Source organism: Sciurus vulgaris (assembly GCF_902686455.1).
Source record: "Sciurus vulgaris genome assembly, chromosome: 19".
Taxonomy (NCBI): Eukaryota; Metazoa; Chordata; class Mammalia; order Rodentia; family Sciuridae; genus Sciurus; species Sciurus vulgaris.
The window spans coordinates 7751334-7778823 of NC_136480.1; the positions used below are offsets into that span (position 1 = coordinate 7751334).

At 41.4% G+C, this 27490-nt stretch overlaps 1 protein-coding gene across 4 annotated transcripts in view; it reads right to left on the minus strand.

Moving 5' to 3' along the window:
* Positions 1–27490, minus strand: part of ATG7 (autophagy related 7) — a 237436-nt gene that overhangs the window by 204930 nt on the left and 5016 nt on the right. For all 4 annotated transcript variants that reach the window (XM_079122505.1, XM_079122503.1, XM_079122504.1 and 1 more), the window contains exons 2-5: positions 11547–11716; positions 10909–10963; positions 3940–4057; positions 1191–1268 (exon numbers count right to left, since the gene is read on the minus strand). In XM_079122505.1, coding sequence (XP_078978631.1) covers positions 1191–1268; positions 3940–4057; positions 10909–10963; positions 11547–11694 — 399 coding nt within the window. In that variant the 5' untranslated portion in view covers positions 11695–11716. The remainder of the gene's footprint in view (positions 1–1190; positions 1269–3939; positions 4058–10908; positions 10964–11546; positions 11717–27490) is intronic.

Consider the following 27490-nt stretch of genomic DNA (forward strand, 5'->3'; position numbering starts at 1 on the left):
TCATAAGTCAGGGACCATCTCTACACATATTTGCAAGTGTGTGCATAGCTCATATCTTTACAAGCAGCCCTTTCCCTTCCCCAGCTTGCCTCTTCACTGAGACTGGTCTTTCCCTCTAGTTCCTTAACTGTACCTCCTCTAGGCAGAGACGTTACTCTCATATGATTCCTTTTCATCTTCAAGGCTTCCCTTAATGTATTTTAAAATTAGATGCCTATGTAGAAGGCATTTTCCTTTATCAATTTTTATTTAAAACAAAATTTTTTTGAGACAGGGTCTTGCTATGTTGCCCAAATTGGACTCATACTTGCGATCCTCCTGCCTCAGCCTAAGTAGTGGAAATACAGGCATATGACAACATGCCTGGTTTGTACTTTGTTAAAAAAAAAAAAAAAAATTGTGTGGTCAAATCATGTAGTGTGACCTCCTCTAATCCAGAAGCCCTTTTCCCTTTATTTAATGGGTGCTATGGTTTGAGTCTGGAGTGTCCCCCAAGAGCCCACATGTTAAGGCCCTTGGTTATCAGATTATGGTGCCTACTGGCAGGTGATGGAGCTTTAGGAGGTGGGGCATTGTGGAAGGAAGTGAGGTCCCTGGGAGTCCTGGATAGGACATTGCTGGTCTCCACTTTCTGTCTCTCTGCTTCCTGGCCACCCTGAAGTGAGGAGCTTCTCCATCATGAACTTCTGCCATGATGTACTGTGCCTCCATAGGCCCAAAGGCAACAGGGTCAACTGACCATGGACTGAAAACCTATGAAACCATGAGCCAAAATAAATTTCCTCCTTGTAAGTTGATTATCTCAGGTATTTTGTCACAGTGACAGCTAATACATTGGGCCTAGCAAATAAGCACTGCAGGACTATATTTAACAAAGATGTTAGTTGGCAATAATGAAACCACTGCTCCCTAAGCCTGACTTTATAATGTCCTTAATAACAGGAGTTGGGTCACTGTGTTATAGAAACTATGCAACTACTACCAGTGTGATCAGTACAAATGAATTTATTTTGCAGAGTAATAGGTGCTAGCACTGTCTGGCCACTAAATCAAATTCGAGCTTCTTTAACAGCTATAACGAATAACACAAAGTAACACCTTCAGAGAAAAGAGAGCAGCCCATCCTGTTGGTCCCTGGCTGAGCCAGGGATTTCACCAGTCTCAGTGCAACAGGGAGCCCATTTACTTACTGCAAATGTCAAGAGGAGGAACTTGTTGAGGAGTACAGGGTTTTCAAGAGCAGCACCTGACTTTATGGATTCCCAGATCTGCCAAAAGAAAGAAAAGCATCAAGACAGGTTGTCAGGCATCTCTGAGATTCTCACTATCAAGAAAAGTATGGAACTGAGAAGCCCCAGGCTCTTCTTTTCTTGGGGTCCAGCACTGTTTATCCTGGGCACTGAAGTGGGGTCTCTACCTCCAGGCCCACTTGATACAGCCTTTCCATCGCCATGCTTGCAAGCCATGTGAGGGCACCCAAGCATCTCCTCTCTGTGGGTCTCAGCACAAAGGGGACAACCAGGCCACTCTTATGCCTTCATGACTTCCTTCAGCAGCTATCTACTTATTTTCTACAACATGCCAGGCACAACAGGGTTGCAGAAATAAACAGCCCCTGCCCTCAGGAAGTTCACGGACTAGGGCCAGAGACAGATGTAAATGTAAAAGTTTGACACCATGCAGGAGTTGCTGTCATAGAAGTAGGTAACACCAGACTGGGCTCAGAGTAGGATGAAGAGCCCAGGAGGGGTTCTGGGAGGAACTGATCTCAACTACAGAGAGGAGATTTCTCAAAGCCATATTTGGGATTATCTTGCCTTGAAAGATGAAAAGGAGAATGAAATTCAAGTTTATGCACACTCAACAAGTACTTTGGAAGCTAAAGCTGGTACTATTCAGCAGTTGCTGATCACAAGATGTTTTAGTACCTAAGATTAGCTACTAAACTTTGTGTTGCTAAGCAGGACAAAATAGTTGCTCCAACAGAATGACATTCCCCAAGTACAGCTGTGGGAAAAGCAAAGAGAAGTAAGCGCTTCCTGCTGATATCATGGCTGTGGAGGAGCTGGACCTGAAAGAGCAGGCCCCAGCTTCTTAGGAGCCAATAGGGAGGTGAGAACTGCCTGAAGTTTGAGCCCCTGTTAAGGGGTGGGATTTCTGTGAAGATAATCTGTTTTTTCCCATGATGGATTAAGAACTAACTCAACTCTTTGGAGGTTCCCTTTTAAGACTGCAGCCAAGGCAAGAGATCCAGAGGCAGTCAGGTCACAGGTCAAGAAAAGCAACCATCATCATCTGAGTCATGAGGTGCATCCACTAAGAGGGATGTGCGCGAAGCCTGCCTCAGGACCAGCTGGGGAAATTTCCTTCCCTAACCACTATGCCCACAAAAAAAGGAACACCCTCCTCTTTTTTGTTCTCCTACAATTGATATTGTTTTCTTTTTAGCATGGTACATTGAGGAAGTCTTTTAATTGACACATAATAATTATACATATTTATGGAATACAGTGTGGAATTCAAGACATGCATACAATGTATAATGATCAAATCAGAGTAATAATCATTTCTTTGCTTCAAATTCCTTTCTTCTTGTTATTTTAGGATATGGAATAAATTGTTGTAAACTGATTCCCTACTATGCTAGAGAATCACAGAATGTATTCTTCCCAGTTCATTGCATTTTGGTACTTATAATCCATCCTCTTTGTATCTTCTCTCTCCTCTCCCATTTCCAAACTCTGAAAAACACTATTCTGCTCTCTACTCCTACGAGATCAGCTTTTTTAGCTTTCACATAAGATGAGAACATGCAGTGAGTTCCACCCATGTGACAGCAAATGACTGGATCTCTCTTTTTATGGCTGAATATTATTCCACTGTATATATGTATCACATTTTCTTTACCCATTCATCCATTCATGGACACCCCAGGTGAGTCCATATCCTGGCTACTGTGAACAGCGCTACAGAAAACATGGGAATCCAGATGTCTCTTCCATATATTCATTTCATTTTCATGGGACATATAAAGATATATACCCAGAAGTGGGATTACTAGAACATATGATAGTTCTTCTTTTAGAGCTTTGAGGAACAGTCACACTATTTTCCATAATGGTTATACAAATAAATATTCCCATCAACAGGATATTAGATGACATTCATTCAATTTCATTGTCCAGTACTTGCCCTTTCTCTTCCCTCCTCCCTACCCCCAGTGCCCATCCTCTACTCTATTGGTCTTGACCAATTTGTCATATGTGCATACAAATATGTGAATGAAACCCACAATTCTTTATAAGTGCAATGCACCAATGAAATTTTTTTTTAACACTGGTATAAAGACCCCTCAATTAAGGGTGATAAGGAGGATTGGGAAAAGTGTCCCTCTGTTTCCTCCCTACCCTCTATTTAAATTCTTCTAACTCAGATGTGAAGAAGCAAAGGAAAAATATCCCAGGTATGGAGAACATCATGTCCCAAGGAGTCAAAAGAAAGCAGGTGATGGGAGTTACAAGTAATCTGCTGTGACCAAAAAAAGCAGTCTTATAAATCAGAAGCAGATTAGTTTTAGCAATGAAGGTACTAGAGAGTCTGTATAACCTCCCATGGCATCATGGTGCACTGGACTGCCAGGTATCTCTGGGGCACAAGACACAGAGCACCCAGATGCATTCAGCCACAGGAATGTAACACTCAGGGAGAGGCCAGGCTGCTCCAAAGTGCTCAGTGAAGATCAGCAGCAAACCTGAGTATTCAACCTCTGATCTATGCTTCTTGCCAGCACAGAAGGAGTGAAAAGGGCGGACTCTCTCTAGGGAAATAAACAGAGACCCGCAAATATCTTCAGTTATTTATTATATACTAGTTTCTGCAACAGACTCATGTGTCCTATCAGAAACATGGCATCTGCCAGGCCCACAGGAAACGGCTAACCTCATTGGCTGCTTGTTCCAGAAGGAGCTTCTTATCCGCAGTCTTGAAAGACTCGAGTGTGTTGGTGTTATACAGTGTCCCCACAGCAGGGCAGCAGTGCGCAGGGGTGGGGGCACTCCTAGACACAGAGAGACACAGTTAGTAGGCATGGCAGGGACCCTGCATGAACTGAGGGAGTGATGAGGAAACCAGTCTTGTCCAGCAGGACAGGGAGAAGACTGAGTGTGGCACCAACATCACCATTCTAGGACTGAGAAGCAGGTGCCGTTCCACAAGATGCCTCCATCGGTATGCTGCTCCTCCACTACCTCCGAAAGACAAATTCCTTTTCTATCTTTTATTCTTTCCTGTATTCCCTCTAAGAGGAAAACACTGAGTTAAGAGCTGTGCCAAGTATGAATTCTTAATAATAACTCTTTTTCCCACTTAAAGTTTCAAGCAATCTGCTTTGGGTCATATATTACTGGGCAGTCAAATCTAAAACAAGAACTGGTTGACTTCAAGGCACCGTGCTGCCCAGCCTTGAGGCCCTACTCTAAGCCCCCCTCTTCCAGGAAGCTGGCACCCATTTTCTCTGGTAATAGAGGGTACATAAAATGGAACATAATATTTTAGAGCATTTTTAAGAACAGCCATATACACCCAACTGGAGGACACTAAGCTCCCAAAGGGCTGGAAGCATATCTCCTCCTACTTGACCTGGGTCATCCCAAACATGGTTCTGCAATTGGCTGTCACTGAGCAAACCCCTGAGGGCCATCAGAATCAGTAGACAGAATGTACTGAGCCTGAGCCACCTGTCAATCCAGGGTACCACATGGTTCATGCATGGTACACTGCCCCCAAAGATCTCAAGGTCCTCAGAGAAATCAAAGTTAGGAAAAGAGATGATGAGTTGATTCAGATTATGTGGACAAATCTGCTCTCTTCTTTCAAGTGATTAACTTGTGTTTCATAGGTTACAGATGCTAAATGAATATATGCATTTCATTAGTGACCTGATATTATTGTCATTTACAACCAATGCAGAGAATGTACTGCTACTCATTAAACTGATGGTAGCTGCTTGGTGTAAATGACCCAGCATCTTTTTATTCAGAGTATGCAAAAAATTGCATTCAGGGGGCTGAAAGAGAAGAGCTCTAAACCTACAGCAGGTGTGGAGGGGTACAAGAAGCACTCTCTCCAGTTCTGCCTGTGAGGCTCAAATGCCAAATTGGGAGAGGCAAAGAGCTATCACTCAATGGCTCGAACCTTCCCTTGGGAGCTGTGAGCCAGCAAATCACAGGTTGTTTGTCACCATGCTCCTCCAATAATGGAATACTCTTCATGCAGGTGAGATAAGGACATCAAAGACAGACTTGAGGAGAAAAGAGAAATCACAAGGGGCAAGATTAAGCCTATATGGAAGGAGAATGAAGCAGAACAGTTGCTAAGCTAGCTCTTTCTACCCAGACATAGCCCTATGGAATTACTGTTGAAATGGGACCCTAGGACAGAAGGGAGGGTGCTATGATCTAATTTGAATCCAAGCACAAAAGAGGAAGGTTCAACTTCTTCCCAAGTGCCCAAACGTCTCAGGTACATGAGGGCCATGTCAAAGCCTTGCTTGGAAAGGGGAGAAAATTACTGCCCAAGAACCCAAGCAACTGCCAGGATGGCTTCCAGGAACACCAGCATTTAGGCCAGTTAATTAATGATGAGGACTGGAAGTCTCAAAGGAGAAGCATTTTTCAGGACTAAAATTCTACCAGGGAAGATAAATGTTAGTTCTAAAAAAATTTTTTTTAAAATAATAATGGAAGGACAAAAGAATTTGGCTCAAATGCTAGTTCTGACACTGCTTTGTAGTTTAGTTTTCTATGATTCTATTTATATGAATTGTCCAGACTAGGCAAATTCTCAGAGACAGAAAGTAGATTCCCGGTTTCCCAGGGTTGGAGGATAAGGAGAAGAAAGATGGAGAATGAATGCTAGAGGTTTCTTTTTGGGGTGATGAAAATGTTCTGGAATTAAATAATGATAATGGTTGTACAACACTATGGTCATACTAAAAACCACTGATGTGTACATTTTAAAGGGGAAAATTTTATGGCAGGTGAAATTTCTCTCAATAAAGCTGCTGAAAAGAATATTAATTAGAAATCTTCCCTACATACTAAAGCCAAGAGTGAATTCTCAATAATATATATACACTAACCTGGTGCCCTCTGATATCAAATGCCCTCCAAAGGCCCATGGGTTAAAGGCTTGGTCCTCAGTGTGGCACTAGCGGGAAGTGGTGGAATCTTTAGGAGGTAAGGCACAGTGGGAGGTCCTTGGGGACCTAGGACCAAGGACCTAGGTCCTTGGGGACATGCCCTTGCAAGGGAGTTAGGTTGTTTTCCTGGGTCTCCTTGCTAGAACTGTTATAACAACCTGAGATTGGCCCTACCTTCTCTTACTCGTCCTGTTGAGGACGTGACCTTTCTCTCCCACCCATGCTTCTGCCATAATATGCCACCACTCATTTCTCTCACAAGAGGCTAAACAAATGCCCCCCACATCTCTGACCTGATCTTGAACTTTTAATTTCTAAAACTGGGAGCTAAATAAACCTTTCTCTTCATAAAGTTCACTGCCTCAGGTATTTTGTTGTAGTGATGCCAAGCTGACTAACACACCTGGTAAAGAATGAATTTCCCAAAGGCCTGAATTTTGGGCCTGCATAGGAACATAATATTTTTAAAAATCTCACAGGGCACACTTAGGAAAGCATTTCAGTACTATGCACCAGTTATTTCCATGGCAGTGGGTAATCAGAACAGAATAAACCCTCCAGAAGAAGAACAGAGGTTGCATTTTATACATAGAGGGCTCTTTCCTCCACATGCACAGCTTTGCATGGTAACTATGGAGAACTTGGGGAACCTGGGAATCACAGTTTTGCTTCATTTTCTCCTACTTTCCCCAATGATCTGAGTTTCTATTTATAACATTCTGTAATGGAGTTCACTGGTATCTTTCCAACCACATCCCATTTTGATAGCCTGCAGTTATTTAAGCAACTAGTATGCACCAGGCCTATGGTAAATGCACGCAGCACAGCAGAGGACAATGCAGATACAACCTATGTCCTATGCACATGCTTGTGCCCACCTACTTCGTTGGCTACTTTTTAGGTTCTTTGAGGGCAAGAGTTATGCCTTATCTTCTTCCAATCAGATCTAACTTGAGGCTTAGAAAAAAATTTTATGATTAAAGACAAATAATCCTCAGGATAAAGAAACCCTAGGAAAGGATTTTTTTTTTTTTTAAACCATTTCACTTTGGTACAGATTGTCATCCAAAACCTACCTTTCTTTTCTTCAACATAATCTGATTACAGGGTGTTTATAGTGGTGTACCCCATTTTTCTAGTCTTTCTTTCCAGAAAAGCCACAGCTCTTCCCAAAAGAATCTAAGGGAGTAGTAACATAAGTCCCCTTTCCAGCCAGGGCCTTTAAGAGACCGGCTGGGCCTCTGCCTTTGACCTATTTTCACTCTGGCTCTATTTCCCCATCTACCAATTTTTACCTGAAAGTGACAACTCAGACACAAAGCACAAAGCACAAAGGCAAAGCTCTCAAGAATGACAGAGCCACAAGGTGGAAGATGACCAGATACCATTCCTGGACTATTAAGAAAGAAATAAACTTTCTTTGTGTTTGGGCTCTCTCATTTCTGGGTCTAGTTCAGTGGCACACCCTATCCTAAGACCACACTCTCCTCTTCAATGCATGGCATCTAATAAAAGACTGCTTGGACAACTCACTCCATATAACTAAAGGAACAGCATCCTGGTGCTGCTAACTGCTAGCAGAGATCCTTAAGACTAGGAACCTGGGGGAAGGGATGTAGTTCAGTGTTAGAGCACCTGCTTTACATGCATGAGATTCTGGGTTCACTTTACAACACCCAAATAAAACAAAAAACATGTTAAAAAAAAAAAAAAAAAAGGACTAGCAGCCCAGAGTCAAAGGAATTTATGTGGTGCTATGCAAATCTGAGATACCCTTGGCTTTAACAGGTAAGTACCAGGGCTGTTTGCTCTCAACCGTATCTCCTTCCTCTCTGAATACCGAGTGCCTAGTGCACAGTATTATCAGGACACAGAGGAAGTAATCTATGAGTATTCCTGAAATAATGATCACCTCTCCACATTTATTACTCACTGAGCACACTACAATGCAAATCTTTGTCTTTCCTCTGCTCTCCTTTCCTCTCTTCTCTCTCTCTCTCTCTCACACTGCAGTGGAGCTCTAGAGGACACTTTCCTAAGTCTTTGCATTTCTAATATCCACACACCCTGCATACTGTAGACAGTTTGATGAATAAATTAAAGACTTTTCCCTACAAACCCATGCTGATATATGGTGATAAAAATAAAGATAGAGTAACAATAACAAAGATAACTTGGACATAAAGATATCCTATCTTCTGAGGAAAGTCATAAATACTTTTCTTAAAATTCCTAATCACGCTACAAAAGAAAAACTCAGAAAAACACAGACTTTTAATATCAGAGGGAACACTAGAAGCCCAGAGATGAGTAAAAGGAAGCTAAAAAAAACCCAAAACCAATACCAAAACCAAACCAAATCAAAACAAAACAAAACAAAAAAGACTTATTGGAGGTAGCACAGTTAATTAGCCATGGCTCTCAGGTCTTCAAACTTCAAATCCAGGGCTATTTTCATGTCTTCTTCCTGCTCACCTCCCCTCCACAGGGCCTCACACTGGTTGTACTGGATGGGTAAAGGAAAAAGTATCACCAGCGTAATCAAGAAATTTGTGTGATAGTCACAGCTGCAGGATCACAGTTTCTTTGACCAAAACCTATGGATTACTCAAGCCTAGGATGCTTGGATTTTGTAATAAGACCAAACTTAACTTCCATGAACTGCTTTTTTCTTTAGTGTCCCAAAGAATAAAACTTTTAAATTATTTAAAAACAAACCATGTAGTAGTGTCAGGACAAAGACAGGAACAAGACCCACTTGAGATGAACATGAAACTCTCTAGAAAACCAGGCAGTCGATATTCCCCCTTTACCACCTTGGGACAATTTAATGCTTATATATTTTCAGTCTTTCCCTCATTATATTTCAATTGCCCCAAAAGTTGACCAGTCTCTACCAAAACACCAAGAGAGTTTACTAGGATCTAATTTGTTTTGACAAGTAATCACCAGAAATTTGATAGAGCAAGAAAGTTCCAAAGAAAAAAAGAAAGGCCAACACATAACCTTTTAAGCATATAAAGCTTAACACTATTTTGGGTTTATGTTATACTTTTAGTAATGCAATCTTATGGAGATAAAAGAATAAAATGCATTGATTTTTTGAGAAATGAAAAAAAGAATTCTAGAGATACTTTATTTGTAATAGCCTAACCACTGACTAGTCTACTGCTACTTGGAGAAGCCAGGTGACCTTACAAAGACCTCTTTGCTCTCCCCAAACCCTCATCTTAACCCTACTGAGGCAGCAGACAGTAGCAGTGGATCTCAACAGAGCCTTTAATTCTTCAGTCCTCCATCATCTTGAAGTCCCTCAATATGATTAAGCTTGTAACCTTTTTTCCCCCTGGTTCTAACCTTTTGTGTAAACTTGAGTTTGAGAAAATGAATTCATGAGGACCACAAATGCTCTCATCCACAAACCTACGAACCCTTGTAATGAACTCTGACCCCCGGGTTTCTGACATTGTTGATCTTCTCCTCCTTCCTCAAAGTACTTCCTCCTTTGGTTTCTATACCACTTTTCGGGTTCTTCTCTGACAATCCGTTTGCCAATTTTGCATCCTCTTTCCCCTCCCTAATCAGAGCCACTCACTGCTCTGGCCCTCTGTTCTTCTCATCCACTGCTCTCTTTCCCTTTCCCTTGTATGGCCTCATGGTTTCATCTGCATGGATGACCATCACACCAACTACTCACCCCTCTCTTAGACTCTAGTCCATCCTGACATTTCTGGGGGATACTCACTCAAACTCAACATGTTCTAAGCAAAAACTGCTAAAATTTCGGAAATAGACTTATGAATACATTTTAATTTTTCTCTTACCCTTGCTTTGTTTTTTCCAAGTCCTGGGGATGGAACCCAGGGCCTCACACATGCTACACAAGTGCTCTTTCACTGAGCCACACCCCAGCTCTCACCTTTACTTTCTAAGTTTAGCTAGCTATGACTTTGACCCATTTTATCTTTTTTTTTTTAAATTTTTGGTTAAAGATGGACATAAAAACTTTATTATTATTATTTTTTAATGTGGTGCTGAGGATTGAACCCAGTGCCTTACATGTGCTAGGCAGGAGCTCTACCACTGAGCCACAGTCCCAGCTCCCATTTTATCTTTTGACCCATGCTCTCTTCATCTGAAAAAGAGAAAAATCACACTTGGCAGGTCTGAAAGGATTATGTTTATAGAAATGCCTAGACAGTTAAGTACTCAATAAATGCCTCTCTTCTCTCCAGCAACTCCCTCAGTTCCCAAGTGGATTAAAAAAAATGTGTATCTATTATATTTTTTGAATATTCCCATAATGCCTTGCACAGTGGCATCTATACAGAAGTAGCTTCATAAACATTCACTGATTGATGCATAAGCTACTGAAGGAGTAAGTCAAGAGGTACCAATGAAGAATCATAAAATATAAACTACAATCAAAATCAGGAGAGATGTTCTCTAAGGCTCAATCAACCTACATGGTACTTGGCAACTACTAACTCTGAAAAATATTCACTTTTTTTTTTTTCTGATGAAAAAATGAACCAGGGAGTTCTAAGCATCTAGCACTTATCTCAACAGGAGGCATAAGAGAATCTGAGGTGCTGGCTCTGCTCCCTGGCACCTCCCCAGCTCCTCCTGTGGTCCACCTCTGAGGGAGGTAAGAATGCTCACTCCTTGCCAAGAGCAGTTCTTTAGATTGTGAACAAATACATACTCACATGTCGAAAGCACTGAACTCCAACGTTAAGCGAGCTGGCAGTCCCACAGAATCACCTGGACAGAAGCATGGTCACATCTTCAATAACGAGTCAGATACAGCAGCATTCATAACAAAAATGTTTATGAATCATTTTATTCTCTTTGTTGATGGAGCTCAAAGGGCACCATTCAATCCCTGCTTATCTGTGACACACAGATAATGTCTGTATGGATAATGGCAGAAAGTGACAGGGCTTTTGTGAGGGATTTGCTGAAAATAAAAGGACTCTCTTGTGAAAAAATATTTTGGATCCGCTCTTCCAGTAAAACTAATTAATCAGTATTCAGATTAATAACTTGAGCTTCACTATTCTACTTCATTTCCCCACAACAAGGGAAAAGAAAAAGGAACATGAGTTGAAAGTCAGGAAGGAAAAGAGAAACCAGTAGCGTACTGAATATAAAAGACGTGGGAGTCCCTTCCTAAAGGAAAGCTGAGGGCTCGGGTGTGGCTCAGTGGTAGAGCGCATGTCTAGCAGGTGGCCTGGGTCCATTCCAGCACCACAAAAAAATAATAAATAGATAGATAGATAAATAAGCTGGTTCTACACTAGAGGACAGAGAGGATCACAGAAGATGACAGTTTATTACCACCTACCATTGTAATAATAACCCTTAATGTCCTTGGGGGCTTCATCTAGCCGATATTCATTCAACTTCTTCTGGGTCAACTCATGCCAGAAGCCAACATCCAAGGCACTGCTGAAGGGGGCAAACTGCAATTTGGAGAGTCCAGGATCCCCCATAGCTGCTGCTCTTGATTGGTGCCTATTCAGAAACACAAAGAGCTATCTTATAACTTGACTTTTTAAAGTTGTGGTAAAACACATATAACATGTCATTTGCCCTTTTAACCATTTTGAAGTGTTCAGCTTGGTAGCATGAAGTATATTCAGATGCAAAACAGATCTCCAGAACTTCTCCACCTTGCAAAACTGGAACTCTGTACCCTTTACATAATCTCAGGCCAACATCCACCATTCTTCTTCTTTCCCTATGAGTTTGATGATCTTAGATACTGCATGAAACTGGAACATATGGGGTTTGTGTTTTTATGACTGGCTTATTTCACTTAAGACAGAACTTTGAAAACTATCATAGGGAGGAAGTGCTGGAGAGCCAAAGTGGTCAAATTGTATTGTCATATTGTGTACATGTACTAAAATGTAACAACAAATCCCATGGTTCAGTAAAACTCTAATGCACCAATAAAAAAATGTGGGGCAAAAAAGTAAACTATCCTAATTATCTCTGTTGTCAAGTTTGGTCTCCTCATGACATGAGTGACTTTCCAAAATAATCCTTTCTGACCTTAATTTTATTTTTGTAGTGCTGAGGATGGAACCCATGCTTCACACATGCCAGCCAGGTGCTCTACCACTAAGCTACAAATCCAATCCCTGGCTCTAACTTTGGTGCATCTTCGTTTCATGTCAGTCAGTCAGAGTGATGCACTAGTGTTTACTCCTTCCTCTACATGGTTAAGGTCTCAGAATTTGTCACTATCCCCTGTGGTCCTAAGAAACTCTACAAGTACAAAATCCAAAGTCAGGTCAATTAGAAATACAATTCAGATACTGAAATTCTGTGTGAGCAGTGTATTATCATCTCCAGCTGAGGAGAAAACAAGATGTTTCTCATTACTTCCCATGCCCTTAATTTCTTTGAAATTTCATGTTTGATCTCTTAAATGCATGGTAACTTTGCATTTTACACCATGGTACAGATTTCAAAGCTTCATTTCCCCCACTCAAATGGATATGATAGTCCTGGTAATCATGCATGTGTATGCTATAACTTCCCATGTCCTCGGTACACTCAGGGAACACACACTGCAGTATGCAAAGCACAATACTAGAGCACCCTGGCAGTCTAGTGAGAACAGTGTAAGCATGATTTCACTCAGGCTGTTTCTGACTCCCTGTGAGAATACCTTTCAATTATCATAACACAAAACCATATCCTAATGCTCTCTGTACCAAAGAAAAAATTGAAAATAAACTCAACCATGGTCCTGTTTACCAAAGAAATTTCTGTGTCTATGCCCTAGATGTGTGTATTTTTAGTGAATTTGTTCAAATCTCTTGAGCTTAGACTTATCCACTTTCATGCATTGAATATTTATTTATTTATTTAGCTGTGCTAGGGATGGAACCCAGGTCCTCGTGCATGCTAGGCAAGGACCCCAGCTCCACATCCCCAGCTCCACATATTGAATATTTCTGTATTTGGCATGTGGCTAAATCAATCAAAGTTAAATCAATTTTTGGTAACCAATGATGGTTTTGGATCATTTAGTTAACTTTGCCAGTCCTCTTTGAGTTACTCCCAGTGTCAGGCTATAATTTTGCATTATTTTTCAGGGTATTCTGAGAGCACATTGATTTCCTAATTTTTCCCTTACCTACACAGTTATACATGTATATTGGGTTTAATGTGCAGGAAATGGTAGCTCCACTTTTAGATAGCCTCTATGAATTACAGAAAAAGGAAGAAGTACTATATTACTCCATAGACTGGTAAACTAATTTTATAACATCAGTTACATCTAAAAATGTTTTACTTAAAATCTGTTTTGAATTAGTCACCTTCTATAGGCTGATTTTTATGTGGACAAAATTTAAATAGGAAAAGCTTACCACTTTGAAAATTAATTAGCCATTATTTTTCTCTAACAGTAGGTCAGGCAATATCATAATGAATGGTCAAAACTAATTCCTTTATAAGGAAGCAAAAAATATATTTTCCAACTTGTAAAATGGCACGAAGGGTTGGGGGTGTAGTCCAGTGGAAGAACATAAGCTTAGCACAAAAGGCCCTGGGTTTGAAGACCAGCACGTACACATGAAATTTTTTTTTAAATAAAAAATAAAAAATAAATCAGTCTGTCAATAATCATCAACTACTATGGAAAAACCAACCAACCAACCACCCATTATGCCTTGCTAGGACTGACTGTGTTGTTGGCATTTAAGTAGAATCCTGAGGAAATTATAAAGAATAAAATGTAGGTTTTCTTGGCCTTCTAAGTTAGTGAGGACCTTAATAACTTTTGATACATTTAAAAAAATACATTTTAGATGATAACTAAAAGACTTAAAGTAGATTTTACCATCCTTCTTCAAGGCTAGCCCATGTCCAACAAAATAGTTACATTTTATTGAAAATGTAAAATACAGCATTCAGTATTCTTTATGCAATTCATACTAAAGGCTCTAGTTTGAGGAGGTAATAACGTGTCTTGACTGTGATCTGAGGCATAATTCAGTAGGAATTATTCAATATGTGGCATGTTAGCTAAAAAATGGTATTTGCTTTGTTAATAAGCATAGTCAAAGGGCATGAGTTCTGGTTTCTGCAGTCTTTTTAGGAAACATGTCATTAGAGTGCCATAATAAATGTTCAGTAAATTCATCAAACTCACATTGTCAGTAAATAGATGAAATCTTATTAATAAATTTGTTTTAAAACTGTACATATGAAATGAAAAATTCTCAGTGCTGGTGATCTCTAATGAAACTTTATGATGTAATAGTTAATCCCAATGAAACTACTGAATATTTAACAGACAGTTCATATCCAGAGAGGTTTTGCCAGAGTTTTGTGATATTATCATATAGCTTTCAGCCCAGCATGGAGGTACATGCCTATAATCCCAGCGATTCAGGAGGCTGAGACAGAGGGATCACAACTTTGAGGTTATCCTCAGTAACCTAGCAAGACCCAGTCTTAAAATAAAAAATAAAAAGGGTTAGGGATGTAGCTCAGTGGTAGAGCACTCCTGCGTTCAATTCCTCAGTACTACAAAATAGATAATAAATACATAGATCCATCTTTCAGTTTCCCAACTTTGTTGGATTTTAGAATCAGCAATAAGGAGCTCTGATAGTAACTATATGATAAAATGCAACACTAGTGCTTTACATAAAAAGTGCTAAGTCAAGATGAATATGAGTTTGGGCTCTGTGAAGAAAGGTTCTGTGAAGGAGTTGGACTAAGAGAAGGTTGAAATGGATGGTAAGGAGAGGGACAGTGGGTAGAGAGTGGAAGGTACAAGACGAGCTGAGGAACTATCCTGGTAGATATGGGAGCAGGAGATTAGCTGTCTCAAAGCGGAGGGTTTGTCCAGAGTGAGAGCACCGCCCACAAAATCGAATGGGTCACAAGAGAGAGCACACAGGGAGAAGCTGCATGTGTGAGGCTAAAGAATTTTGCAGGGGAAGCCAATGGCAGTTCTGTATGAGAATATGATACAATTCTGCAGTGGCAAAAGAGCTGAAGGAAGCAGACAGGGAAATCAGGTAGAGTTTAAGAATCCATAAAAACCCAGATTGGAGCACAGGAAGCGAGACTCTGAAGGAGGGACCTCTCCTTGGGGATGCGGAAGACAAAAGGTGGCGGACCATGTTGGTGGATTCAAGGAATGACCAGAAGGAAAAAACCCTCTGGGGTATCAAGAATGGACCCCCAGTGAAAGAAAGGCCACTTGAAGGTGGACCAGGCTCAGAAGGAAAGGAATAATAACACATGAAGGAATTTTCAGTCCCGTACAATAGCAGGGCAATGTGAAGTAGATCCAAGGAGACCTAGGTGAGTCCCGGAAGGTGGGTCCGATAGAGTAGGAAGTCGATACTGAGATAACAGCTAAGGTGGGGAAGAAACACCAGCTCCTAGGACGACGAGCCCCAGCCCAATTAAGTCCTACAGTAAGTTCACAGGAAGTAAAAATCAGAACCAGTAAAACCAACAGAGAGAGCAGCAGCAGCTCGTGTGACAGAAAGATCCATCTATATATCAGCCAAAGCAACAAGAAACTTTGAAGATAGTAATGTTGAAAAGATACTAGAAGTCAAAGAAAATGTCCAGTTAATGCCATTGGATTTTAACGTTTAAAAGGAGCTCAGTGGTGGCTCTCTAAAAATGCAATTTGATAGAAAATTGCTAAGAAGAGACAGGCTGTAAAGGCAGGATCACAGCAAGTCCCAAGCAAGTCCCAGCAGGCAGGTTGGTTTGCTACTGGATTCCTCATGGGCAGTTGTTCTTCCACAGGCTCAATATTGTTCTGCACATTTAAAAATATGCTTTGGGAACAGAAGTCCAATTGTGGATGAATGAAAAATTCGCAATTGGGGGCTTACCAAACTCAGAAAAACAAAAGGAAAACAAGAAGTGGTGATAATCATAATGAAATATTTTCTATAGCATTGATAAGCCTTATTGATCACAAAGGACAGCAACTCATTATACCTAAAATTCTCTGCTTTCACATTATGGTCTGTAGCATCAGGCACCAGACAATGCCTGACCATAGGCTTTTGAGCCCACCTTGAGAACTTCTTAATAAGGAGGGTGCCTGGACCCACCATTCTTGCTATTGAAGGCAGAAGGACAGGGAATGTGCAGGAGTCCTCCAGACTCACCAGCACCCCAGGAGATGCTGATTTATGTCGGGTGATCCCTTGATGCCCACAGGTCATTGTCACTCCCACTTTTGCTGCCTCACCTCTAAACTAATCAAATGTATTTTAAAGCACCCTCATCCCACATTAAATATATATATTAATATATATAAAATATATATATGTAAAATATATATAATATATATAAAATATATATATATATATTTTTTGCCTTTTGATGTTTGAAAAGGATTTCTACAACTTTGCACACTTAGAACCCTCATTTTCTTTTTTCAGGTCACTCCCTGTTTTCACCAGTTCCCTGAAGAACTTGAGCACTGTAACTCCAGCACCTAGTGGGGACCTGGGAATCCGCAGCTCACACTTGGAGAACAGTGTCACAGTTTCCTGCTTTGTTTCCTGGGCCTTGACTTGACTGCCTTTTTCCTCTTCCCCTCCACAATGCAGCTACAGTTTTCTTTCTACTGTCAGTTTCTGAGGGTTCCGCCCCCTCCTCATCTACAAGCATTCTCCAAGGCCAATCATGCATGTTTTTTTTGGGGGGGGCGGGGGGGGAGGTACCAGGAATTGAACTCAGGGGCACTAAACCCCAACTTGTATTTTATTTAGGGACAGGGTCTCACGAGTTGCTTAGTGCCTCACTTTTGCTGACACTGGCTTTGAACTCACATTCCTCCTGCCTCAGCCTCCTAAGCTGCTGGTATTACAGGCATGTACCACCATACCTGGTCAAATCATGCATTTCTACGATTTCCAACTACATGCCAATGAATCTCAAGACTGTATTTCTAGTTCTGATCTCCAAACATACATGTGTCTTTTACAGCCAGGACTTGGATCTCTCAGACATCTCAAATTCAAGAGATCCAAAACTGACGACATCTTTGCCCCACATTCTGCCCCTTTTCCTGTATTTCATAGTTTACTTAATAGTACTGCTGTATCCAAGATACTTCATAGTTAGTCTCAATTTTTTTTCTTTCTCATCTGCAAAAAAAAGCAGTAATTCCTAGAGGCTCAATCTTAAATACTGCTCTGGAATGAGAGAAAATTTAACAGTTTCTGGTCAGGCACAGTGGCACACACCTATAATCCCAGTAGCTCAGAAGGCCGAGGCAGGAGGATCGAGAGTGAAAAGCCATCTTAGCAACTTAGCAAGGCCCTAAGCAACTCAGTGAGACCCTGTCACTAAATAAAATAATATAAAAAAATGGGGGGGGGGGGCGTGGGGATGTGGCTCAGTGGTTAAATGCCCTTGGGTTCAATCCCAGGTACCAAAAAGAAAAAGTTTAACAGTTTCTGAGCACACTCCAGGTCCCAGAATAGGGCAAGATGTTCATCTGAATTGTTTTCCCAGAAAACCTAAGAAATGATAGCTCCAATATCATAGAGGAAGAAACTGAAACTTCTAACATCATAAAGGAAGAAAGTGAGGTTTGGAGAGGTAAGAAATGTCACCAAGATTCTATAACTAGGAAGGTGGGAGAACTAGTATTCAAATTCCAGGGTTATTCAAAACCAGTATTTGTCCTACAACTGCATGCATCCCATATGGCCTGCTTCCTTCTCTCTATTCCACCTGCCACGTGCCTGGCTCCACCATTTAACACCTTAGAGCCTCTGGGAACATGCTCACAGGTCACAGTCTTCAGTCCTTGCATTCACTAAATAAGAAGGCAAGCTGCCATCAGGAATGATCTGTACAGCTAGCTTCTGTGTTTAAACAAATGAACAGACCCTTCCAGACTTACTGCACAGAGCACAAGGTACCACTGCCCTAGCCTGCTAATTTTTTGACCTTATGCCTTGGTGGATGTTCCCCGGAAACCTCTACCCTCTCTACCAGGAGAATCTCTGCTCCTCCTTCCCTCTCATGATCCTTTATGAACCCATCATTAGTGCAGCCTGTGTGTATCAATGGTGCATCGTGACAGGTGAAAGGTTCCGTCACATTTACCACCTTCAATTGCACTTGCTTTGTGGTAAAGCCCTTTTGAAAACTTTCCAAAAAATGACTGTAGTAATAACTGTTCTTATTGCATGCTCATCTGTACCAAGCAGTAGGTTATAAATATTTTGCACACATATCAATCTTGTGACCACCTCTAAGTGCTAATTTACAGAAAAGTGAGGCACTGAGAGGTCAAGTAAGTTGCTCAAAATCACAGGCAGGAAGTGATAGGGCTCAGATCATAAGCCAGACCGCTGGCTTCAAAGTCACTGTTCTCATCTCTAAACTATGCTGCCCAGGAGGAAGAGAACTCTTCAGAAACTTTATATTGCATCATCAGCCCTAGTTATGCTAAAAAAAAAAAAAAAAAATCCAAGTAATCAGTTTTAAAATCATTTGCATGCTAATCTTCTTTCCAACAGAGCTATTTATATGTAATTGGTCTAATTGCAAACATTACCTAAAGTAAGGTTGGCCTATGTGACCCTGGATGGGGCAGGTGAGACTCTGGCCTTTGCTTAGCTTGGAAAGCTCAAAGATTATTTCTATCATACTTCCACACTATATTCAGACAAATCAAAGAAAGACACTGACACAGGCAATAACATAGGTGTGCTTTGACTTTATTTCAAACTATTTTCATCACATTCAGGATGTGAAACCCAGGAGTCAGATGGGATTGTGTCACAGCCAATTAAAAAGGGAAGGCTTTAATGAGGATTCAACACTGTAATGAACGAGAATCCAGCAGCGTATGACACACAGCAGTAGCCAAAAAATTCCGGCAAGATTAACCTGAAACAGCGGGGTGAGTGACCATGTAATAAAAACCCCTTGGGGCTGGTTCTACCACCCAAATTTCAGACTTTTATAAAAATAGAGTCACACTCAGCAACTCACTTGAGAGGAAGCTCAAAAAATGTCCTTTTATGAGCATTTATCCAAAGTTTCTATTCAAATGGACCTAAACCTTTGGTTAGTGCAGTTCTTTAATGTCACATTCCCACAAGAAGTGTGTGAATGTGGCCTCCTAAGAAACCAGGGGGTCAGAAGACAGGGCTGTAAAGATAGTTATTTGCACTCTATGGCCTTTGTGGTTGTTTGGTTTTGTATTGTGTATATGGAACAACAGTATATACATACATAAAATAATTTTTTTAAAAAGTCCTGACCTAATGGCAAGACAGATAACAAGACTTAAGAGGGCGTGCTCAACTGCATTGGTCCCAGGATATAACACCTGGGAGACCCTTTATATAAGAACCATGTCTTATTCATCTTTCTTCAGCACCTAAGCACAGTGACTAGGATATATCAGTTGCTCAGCAAGTGTCAACATGAAATACCTCTTCACCCACAAAAAGCCAGCAGATGGATGCTACACAGTGAGAAAGATTTCAGCAGAATTTAAAATTTACTAATAGTTTGAGTTGTTCAAATAGGAAACAGATTGATCAGAGAGATCATGAATTTTCCATTAGTGGAAGCATTTGAGCATAGATTAGATAGATGACTGTTGGCCAAGTAATATCATACTAAGGATTACTATACCAGGCAGTCAGATGAGACCAAGGTTGGCAAGTTTTTCCCCAAAAGAGTTAGACAGCAAATATTTTAGGAACTACAGGCTATAAACAGTTTTTGTCATATATTCTTCTCCCTGCACGCCCCACCCCCTTTTTTTAAAAACAAGGTTTAAAAAAGGTAAAAACCATTCTCAGTTCATGAATAGCATACAAAGTAAGGTTCAGGCAGGATTTGCCCCTCAGGTTGTAGATTATCCACCCATGGAATGAATGATCTTCCCAAACAATTATTTTTGATGTTTTGAAGGTGCTAATATTGCGTGTTGGTTTTAGGGAGACAGAAATTTTGGGCAAGATGTTTTACAGCGCAGAAGAAATTAGTAAGAGCTACTGAAGGCGAAGCAGACTGCAAGGCTAGACTCAAAGGCCACATATGCTAGTCTATGATTACTCACTTTGTAATGTGGCAAATTCTTGTTTATGAACTGGTGAGTCCAGTCTACACAGAGCACTCTCACACATACTTAGGCATCATTAAGCCAAGGAAAAGCTTGTCTGACATTTAATGAAACTCATAACAAGCCAGAAAGACTGCAGCAGCAGCATCCAATATCCTGAGCAAGCAAACTTCCAATGGCTTCCTCCATGCTTTCCTGTGGACACTGCTATTTTCTTCCACTTTTTGTGGTCTCCCCCAGCCCTGCCACTCTGTACCTCACCCGATGCTCAGAAAATTCCAAGCTACCTGGTACTCCTCCAGCACCTGCCCTTCTGGCCATGTAGCCCTGGGCTCATAGCTCCCTCTGGCTAAGAAGTATCCCCTTCTCCCTCCCCTGCCCCTGTGACTCCCTGGCATTTCTGAGCTCTGGACAGCCTTCGCCAGTTCCTCCCACCACCTTCACCCTTCTCCTACTCCTCCCTTGGCAGCGAGAGTCTACCAGCTCTGGCTCCAAGATTCCTCTGCATTTGGTACTGTTTCGCAACTCTCTGCTTACCCATCTGCCTCTGTGAACTGGACCATAAATTCCAAAATTACAGATCCTGACTTGCATTCCCCTCGACATCCCTAGTCCCTTGCAGACTGGCTTGCAAATGTTACTAAGATGCATTCTGGAAATCCTTTCTGGGTGTCTTCCCCAAGAGAAAAAAATAAGCCAACTTTCATAACTAGCAGGACAAACTCCAGAAGCTCACCCTTGGAATAAGTTTTTTACTCCTTGAGGAGTAAGAGGGACAAATGGAGACAGGCCACACAACCCAGAAGGACTCTAAACCTATTGTTGGTTTTTTAGGACTAGCTCTTAGAGGATCTCAATTCTTAAAGGACTGGAAACATGGATGCACAAAGCAGTTTAAATAAAACCTTACCTCACCACATACAAAAATAAATCTCTCTGAAAGCGCTCCTGTGGCTATGCGAATTAAAAGCCTTTCTTCACAGTTGTAGAGCAGCTCTCTACAAAAAAGTCAAGTGTCTGGGGGTGTGGCTCAGGGACAGAGCCCCACCTAGCACGTCTGACATCTAAATTTGATTCCCAACACTGTTTAAAAAATAAAAAAAATAAAAAAAATAAAAAAGGAGGCGGCGGAGGAGGAGAAGGAGAAGAAGAAAGGTGGGCAGGGTCATCAATTCAAATGAGGAAAAAAGTGACATGAGTGACAAAATCTGATCATTCAGACACCATTTAGGGCTGGAGGTGTAGCTCGGTGGCAGACCACAGGCTAGCATGTGTAAGGCCCTGGGTTCCTGGAACAACAATGAAACACTACCTTAATGAAAGGATTAAGTTAACATCAGCAGTAAAGGGATAAATAAATCTTGCACGTTGACATAAACGACAAAAAGAACACAGTATCAAATCTGGGTCTCACCAGGAGTAAACATCAGACAAATGCAACCCGAAAATCATTTTACAAAATTACTAGGACTGCTCATTAAACTTCAAATTGTCAGGGTCTCAGAAGTCAAGATAAGGAACTGTCTCATAAGGAGGAGGACACAAGACATGACAGCTTGGGGAAATGCATGATTCTGGGATGATGCTCAGCCTCAAGGGATATTATTAGGATAAAATCTGAATGAAGTCTCTGGGAGAGGGGCAAATGGAACATCTTATTATCATTACGATTAGTCTAGGTTTGAAACTGTTGCAAAATAAAATATCAAGGCCATGCACAATGGTGCACACCTGTATTCTTGGCAACTTGGAAAGCTAAGGCAGAAGGATTACAAGTTAGAGGTCCATCTCAGCAACACAAGAAGACTCTGTCTCAGAATTAAAAAAAAAAAACATAAAGGGTTGGGGATGTAGCTCAGTGCTTAAGTGCCTCTGGGTTTAATCCCTAGTACCATAAAAAAAAAAGAAAGTTAAAAATAAATAAAAATAGAGCTGGAGGGATAGGTCCGTGGAAGGGCACCCCTGGATTCAATCCCTGGTACCACAAAATAAACAAATAAAATTACTGAGAATAATTTTAGCACCTGGGCACACAGTTTTATGCTACAACAGGCAAAACCAATCAATATGACATAATATGACATAAACTAGAACATTCTTTCAGGGTGGGGAAGGCAGCTGACTGAGAGGGATCAGAAAGCTTTCTTAAGAATTCTAGAACTTGAACTGAGTGATGCTTACAAGGCATATACCTATGTAAAAAACCATGAGTGATGTGCTTTAGATCAGTGCCCTTTACTACATGTGTTATGCCTGGATTAAAGAGCAGGGGAAAAAAAACCCTATGGTCAAGTTAAAGCAATTCTGCAAAGAAGCTTCAGGTGCTGTATTCACTCAGTGGCCAACAGATGACCTACTTAATGTAGCTTTGGTAAAAAGAAATTCATTGCTGTAAATAAGGAGCCTCTGTGAAATATCATTTCCATAACATTTTCTGGCATTTTCTTATTAACAAGGCTGAAGATGGAAGTATTTTGGCTCGGTTGCTTATAAAATTAATAGAAGCAGAAGTGCCCTGGGGTGAGGCAGCCCAACCACTCTCCCTCCGTGGGGGTCTAATAGGATTGGCCACAGCAAATATCAAGCCAGTGCAGGATTGTTAGAAATGAAGAAGTCAGAGTGGTAGAGAATAAACAACAATCAGAGAGGGAAAACCAAAACCAAAAAGTCCTGTCTTTAACTGGAACTTCAGAGGGACAGCAGATAAACAGACCAACCTAAGCATGCTAAGAATTCTCTCACTGTATAATTTTCCTGTGTTTTGGGATTTTTATCTGCATTGGGAGAGCAAGGGAATTTTTAAGGGTTACAGAAAGAAACACTAAAAGTAGAGGTACCATGTGAAAGGTAGAAATCTGGTCTTGAATCACAGAAAGCCTGGTGTGGATTCCAACGCTACTTTTCACTGGTTAAGAAGCCTGGACCAGGTTCCTGCAACCCCCTGCACCTTCATTTGCCCACCCATCAAATATGAAGTTGTCCCTAACCCAGAATGACACTGGGTGGGCTTAACGTTAGAAGTGTCGTGTTGACTACAGTGCCCAGCACACAGTGGACAGGTCACAAAGGGTAGCTGCTATTCATTTTTCTTGTCACTCCCCCTTAGCAGTCAACAGTACCTGACACAGTTCCCCTTCCCAGTGTTCACTATGAAAACTTCCTCTGCCTAGAACATGCCTGAAGTTGTTCCTCCTTAAAAGGGGTGAAGCGAACAAGAGATGATGCATTAAAACATGGCCCCCATTGCCAGAGGCAGGTCCTCAAAGAGAAGGCCAAAGAAGCAAGTTCCAGGGGTCAGGAGCACTTTGTGTTCAATTTCTCTGGAACCACGTGGGGCCATTCACTTAGCAGAAGTGCCAGAATAACGGCAATTTGGCCCTTAAGTGCCTTCTCTGGGCCCAAATGGAGCAGAGAGAGCAGGCTTCTAGCCTCATTTTCCCAGCTGAAGGACTATGAGCTCAGGGAGCCATTAAAATAAGTACCAAATCACGTGCCCCAAGTCTTGCTGACAAACAGTGTCCTCAGCTGTGTAAAAAGCAGAGGGACAATGGCCACCAGTGGGGAAAGGGTGCTTCAGCACAGGGCAAAAATGCACATTCTGCAGACAAAGGGCACCTCTGCAGCTTCCAGAGCTTTGGAAACCATTGCAAGTCTACTAATGAGGGAGGTTTAAAGAGTCTCCCCTTCTAGGAGGGCAAGTTCCTAAGCTAAATTAATGTGTCCAGGACACACCAAGACCCCAAAGTGGTTCTCTGAGTGACTGTGCTGTCAGGTGACTTCTGTGGTAACAGGCGATCATGCTGGCAGTCAGGACAATTGCTACAAAGGACGGTTAGTTGCCCTCGCCTCCCACTAAGTCACCTCTAGCCCTACAAAACTGACATCTGCTTCTCCATAAGTCGATCCAGGAACAGGCAGCCAGGTACTTCCAGGCTGTTCTCCTCTATTGCCTTCACCTCGCTCTTCACACAAGACCTGGTCTCCTGCAGCCTAGGTGTTTGAGAAGGGTACACTGGGTGCCAGCGACGTGGGATGTGGCAAGCCCCAAGTGAGTAGCAGCCAAGAAAATGTGAGCCAAGGGAGGGAAAGGAGTAACACAAGGAAGGAGAGCGGCATGCTTACTTTTGAGTCCTTTTTGTTGCCTCCACTGATCCATGGAGTCACTTTGGTCCATTCTGTGCATGAAGGACAGACACCTGGGTTCACCTGAATCCCCGTGGGGCCCTTAAGTCAAGAAACACCTAAAATTTCCTAAAAGTAGTCTGACATGAAGGATTACTCCTGAATGACTGTATCTGTGGTTTTCATTTCTTGCAGTCTTTGAAGAATCCTAAGGCCTTACTCAACTACCCGCAACGGTGGCCTCAACAATAGCTACCGTGACTGAAGACAGTGAACAAGCCAAGAAACACCACCCTCGCAGGAGCCTCATCAAGTAAAAGCTCATTCAAGGGAGGACAGGACCCAAGCAGTGTGTGGATTTGCTCCATGTGCTCAACATCTCCAAGGACAACCAGATCCCTAGGTTCATCAAGAAAGAGGGTGGAGACAAACATCCACACCAAAAAGCAGCAAGAACTGCTGAGCAATGTCATGTCTGGAATGAGAACAGTCCCAAGAAGGACTGAGCCCCCACTTTCCTTTGTGCACAGTAAAACCTTTAGAAAAACTTCAAATTAAACAAAGAATTCTAAGAAACAGGAAGGTACTAAAAGATTGGACCTATCAAACATCTGATTTCAGATTTTCAGTATCATATTGAATAAGGGTGGGTTCCACACACCTCTGGAAAGATATTTTGCTCATAGGAAAGGTACCCAGTATAGTCCAACAGTATAGTCAATACAATCATAAAATTGGTACCCTTCCAAGACATTTTACTTCCTTTAACTAGAGAAGTATCATAACATATCAATCAGGTTGGCTCAAGTCAGAAAACTGTCTGCCAGAAAATTATCATTGCAAAAACATACCTGATGCCTATGATATAAATGGCACTCATTTTGATGTGGCCTCTTATGCAGTACACAATCTTATGATGCAGCCCTGAGTCATGACATAAGGCTAATATGGTTTCTCTTAAAAAAAAAAAAAGTCAAAACAGAATAACTGCATCCTTTCTTCCTTGATCAGGGAGAAATAGACATAGGGTAAGTGAACCTCAACAATGTCTCACAAGATTGCTTCAGAAATCCTCCCTAGACAAGATGAAGATCTAGGAATTGGATATTGAGATAGAGGATTAAAAACTGGTAAGACAATCCTATAAAGATTTGTTTGTGGGCTACGATTGTGGCTCAGTGGTAGCATGCATGAGGCACTGGGTTCAATTCTCAGCACCACATTAAAAAAAGATATCATGTGCATCTAAAACTAAAAATATTTTTTTAAAAAGATTTGTTTGTGAAATGAATTGATAATTATAAGAAAGGAGTGAATAGTGGTAAATCTTTGGCTCAGTCTTTCATCCTATCCACTTTATTTCTACTTCATTCGTCCACAAGAACAGTCATCGACATTTACCATTTCATGTGTGCTGAACCCTGTGGAAAGAATTAACAGTGAGAGAAACCCATGAATACAGACTGAGGATCCTTTATCTAGAATGCTTGGGACCAGAAGTTTCAGATTATTTCAGATTTGGGGATATCTACATGATAATGAGGATGGGTCCCAAAGTCTAAACACAAAGTCATTTGTTTCATATACACCTCATACACAGTATTTTTAGTGTGACTGCCTTCTGATTGAAACCCATCACATAAGGTCACGTATGGAAGATGCTGCCTGCACCACCTTGTCAGTACTTGAAAAGTTTTTGCTTTTTAATCATTTTAGATTTTGGATCAGGGATGCTCAACCTGTACATTCAATAGGGCATTCTTATTACATTTTATCACTGACTTGGATGATGATAGAGAAGGTTTGCATACCAATTCCACATAAGACAAAGCAGAAAGAACCAGACAATGCAGAAGATGACTAAAATTCAAAATTAAAAAAAATTCTTATCAGCTAGAGTGGCAGCCCTATTTTAACAAGATCAAAAATTATAGCACTGGGAGTGCAGTTCTGTGGTAGAGCGCCTGATTGACGTGTGATACGCTGGATTCCACCCTCAGCACCACAGGGCGAGGTAAATATAGGGCCTCAAATATAAGTTCAAGAAAACAACTGGACAACAATGTAGTCTGATACACTAAAGGCAGATGCTAGATTGAGAAGGGCACAGGCCAGAGGTCAGAGGACACAGATCCAAATTCAAATCCCACCTCTGCTACTTTTTGGCTAAGTTATTTAACTTCTCTGAGTCATTTAACTTCTGAGATTTCACTGGTCTTTCTCCTCATATGCACACCAGGATGCTACATATCATGCAGAATTACTGTGAGAATTCAATTAGGAACACGTTCCCAGCACACACAAGGTACTAAAAACCAGAGCTCACACCATCAAAACCTGCATCAAAGATGCTGGGGTTACCATTTAGTTATTCCTCTGGTAAACATTTATATTACCTACTGTTCCCTATAATTCAGGATTCCCTGGCAAAAAAGCTGTGGCCCCTACCTTTAAAAAGCTAATAGCTTTGAAGGCAAGACACAATTGGAAAAACAGCATAACAACTAGGGATAAAATAAGTACTACAGAGCACAGTGTGCTGTCCGTACAGGGTATTGCAGAGGGGAAAGGAAGGACATCTAACTTAGAATATTAGATGGTTTCCCACAGAAACTTTTGAGTCAAGGCTTTGCAGCCTAGCAGTGGATTCTCAACAGGGCATGTTCAGGGGTACAATTCTTTTCTGTTTCAAGCCTGCATATGACAAACTGTTTAGCAGGGCTGATTCCTTCTCAATAAACACAGTGATGCCCTCTGGTTACTGGATGGGAGAGGAGGGCGGATGGCAGCAGCAGCTTCAGGCAAGGACAGTGGATAAGGAAGGCCACAGGTGGAAGGCAAGAAGCTGTCGCCTCTACATGTTCAATTTCAGAAGGTCTCTGTACAAGCATGGAATGTTCTTATCCACCTCCTCATGCCCACCACCTAGTTCATTTCTTTTCTCCCTTCAAATCTCAGCCTCAACTATGCCTCTGAGGGAGGACTTTCCTGACTGCCTCACCTCCTACATAGGCCAATTCTGTATCATACCCTCCAAGAGCACTCTGTACCTCACCTTCAGGGTA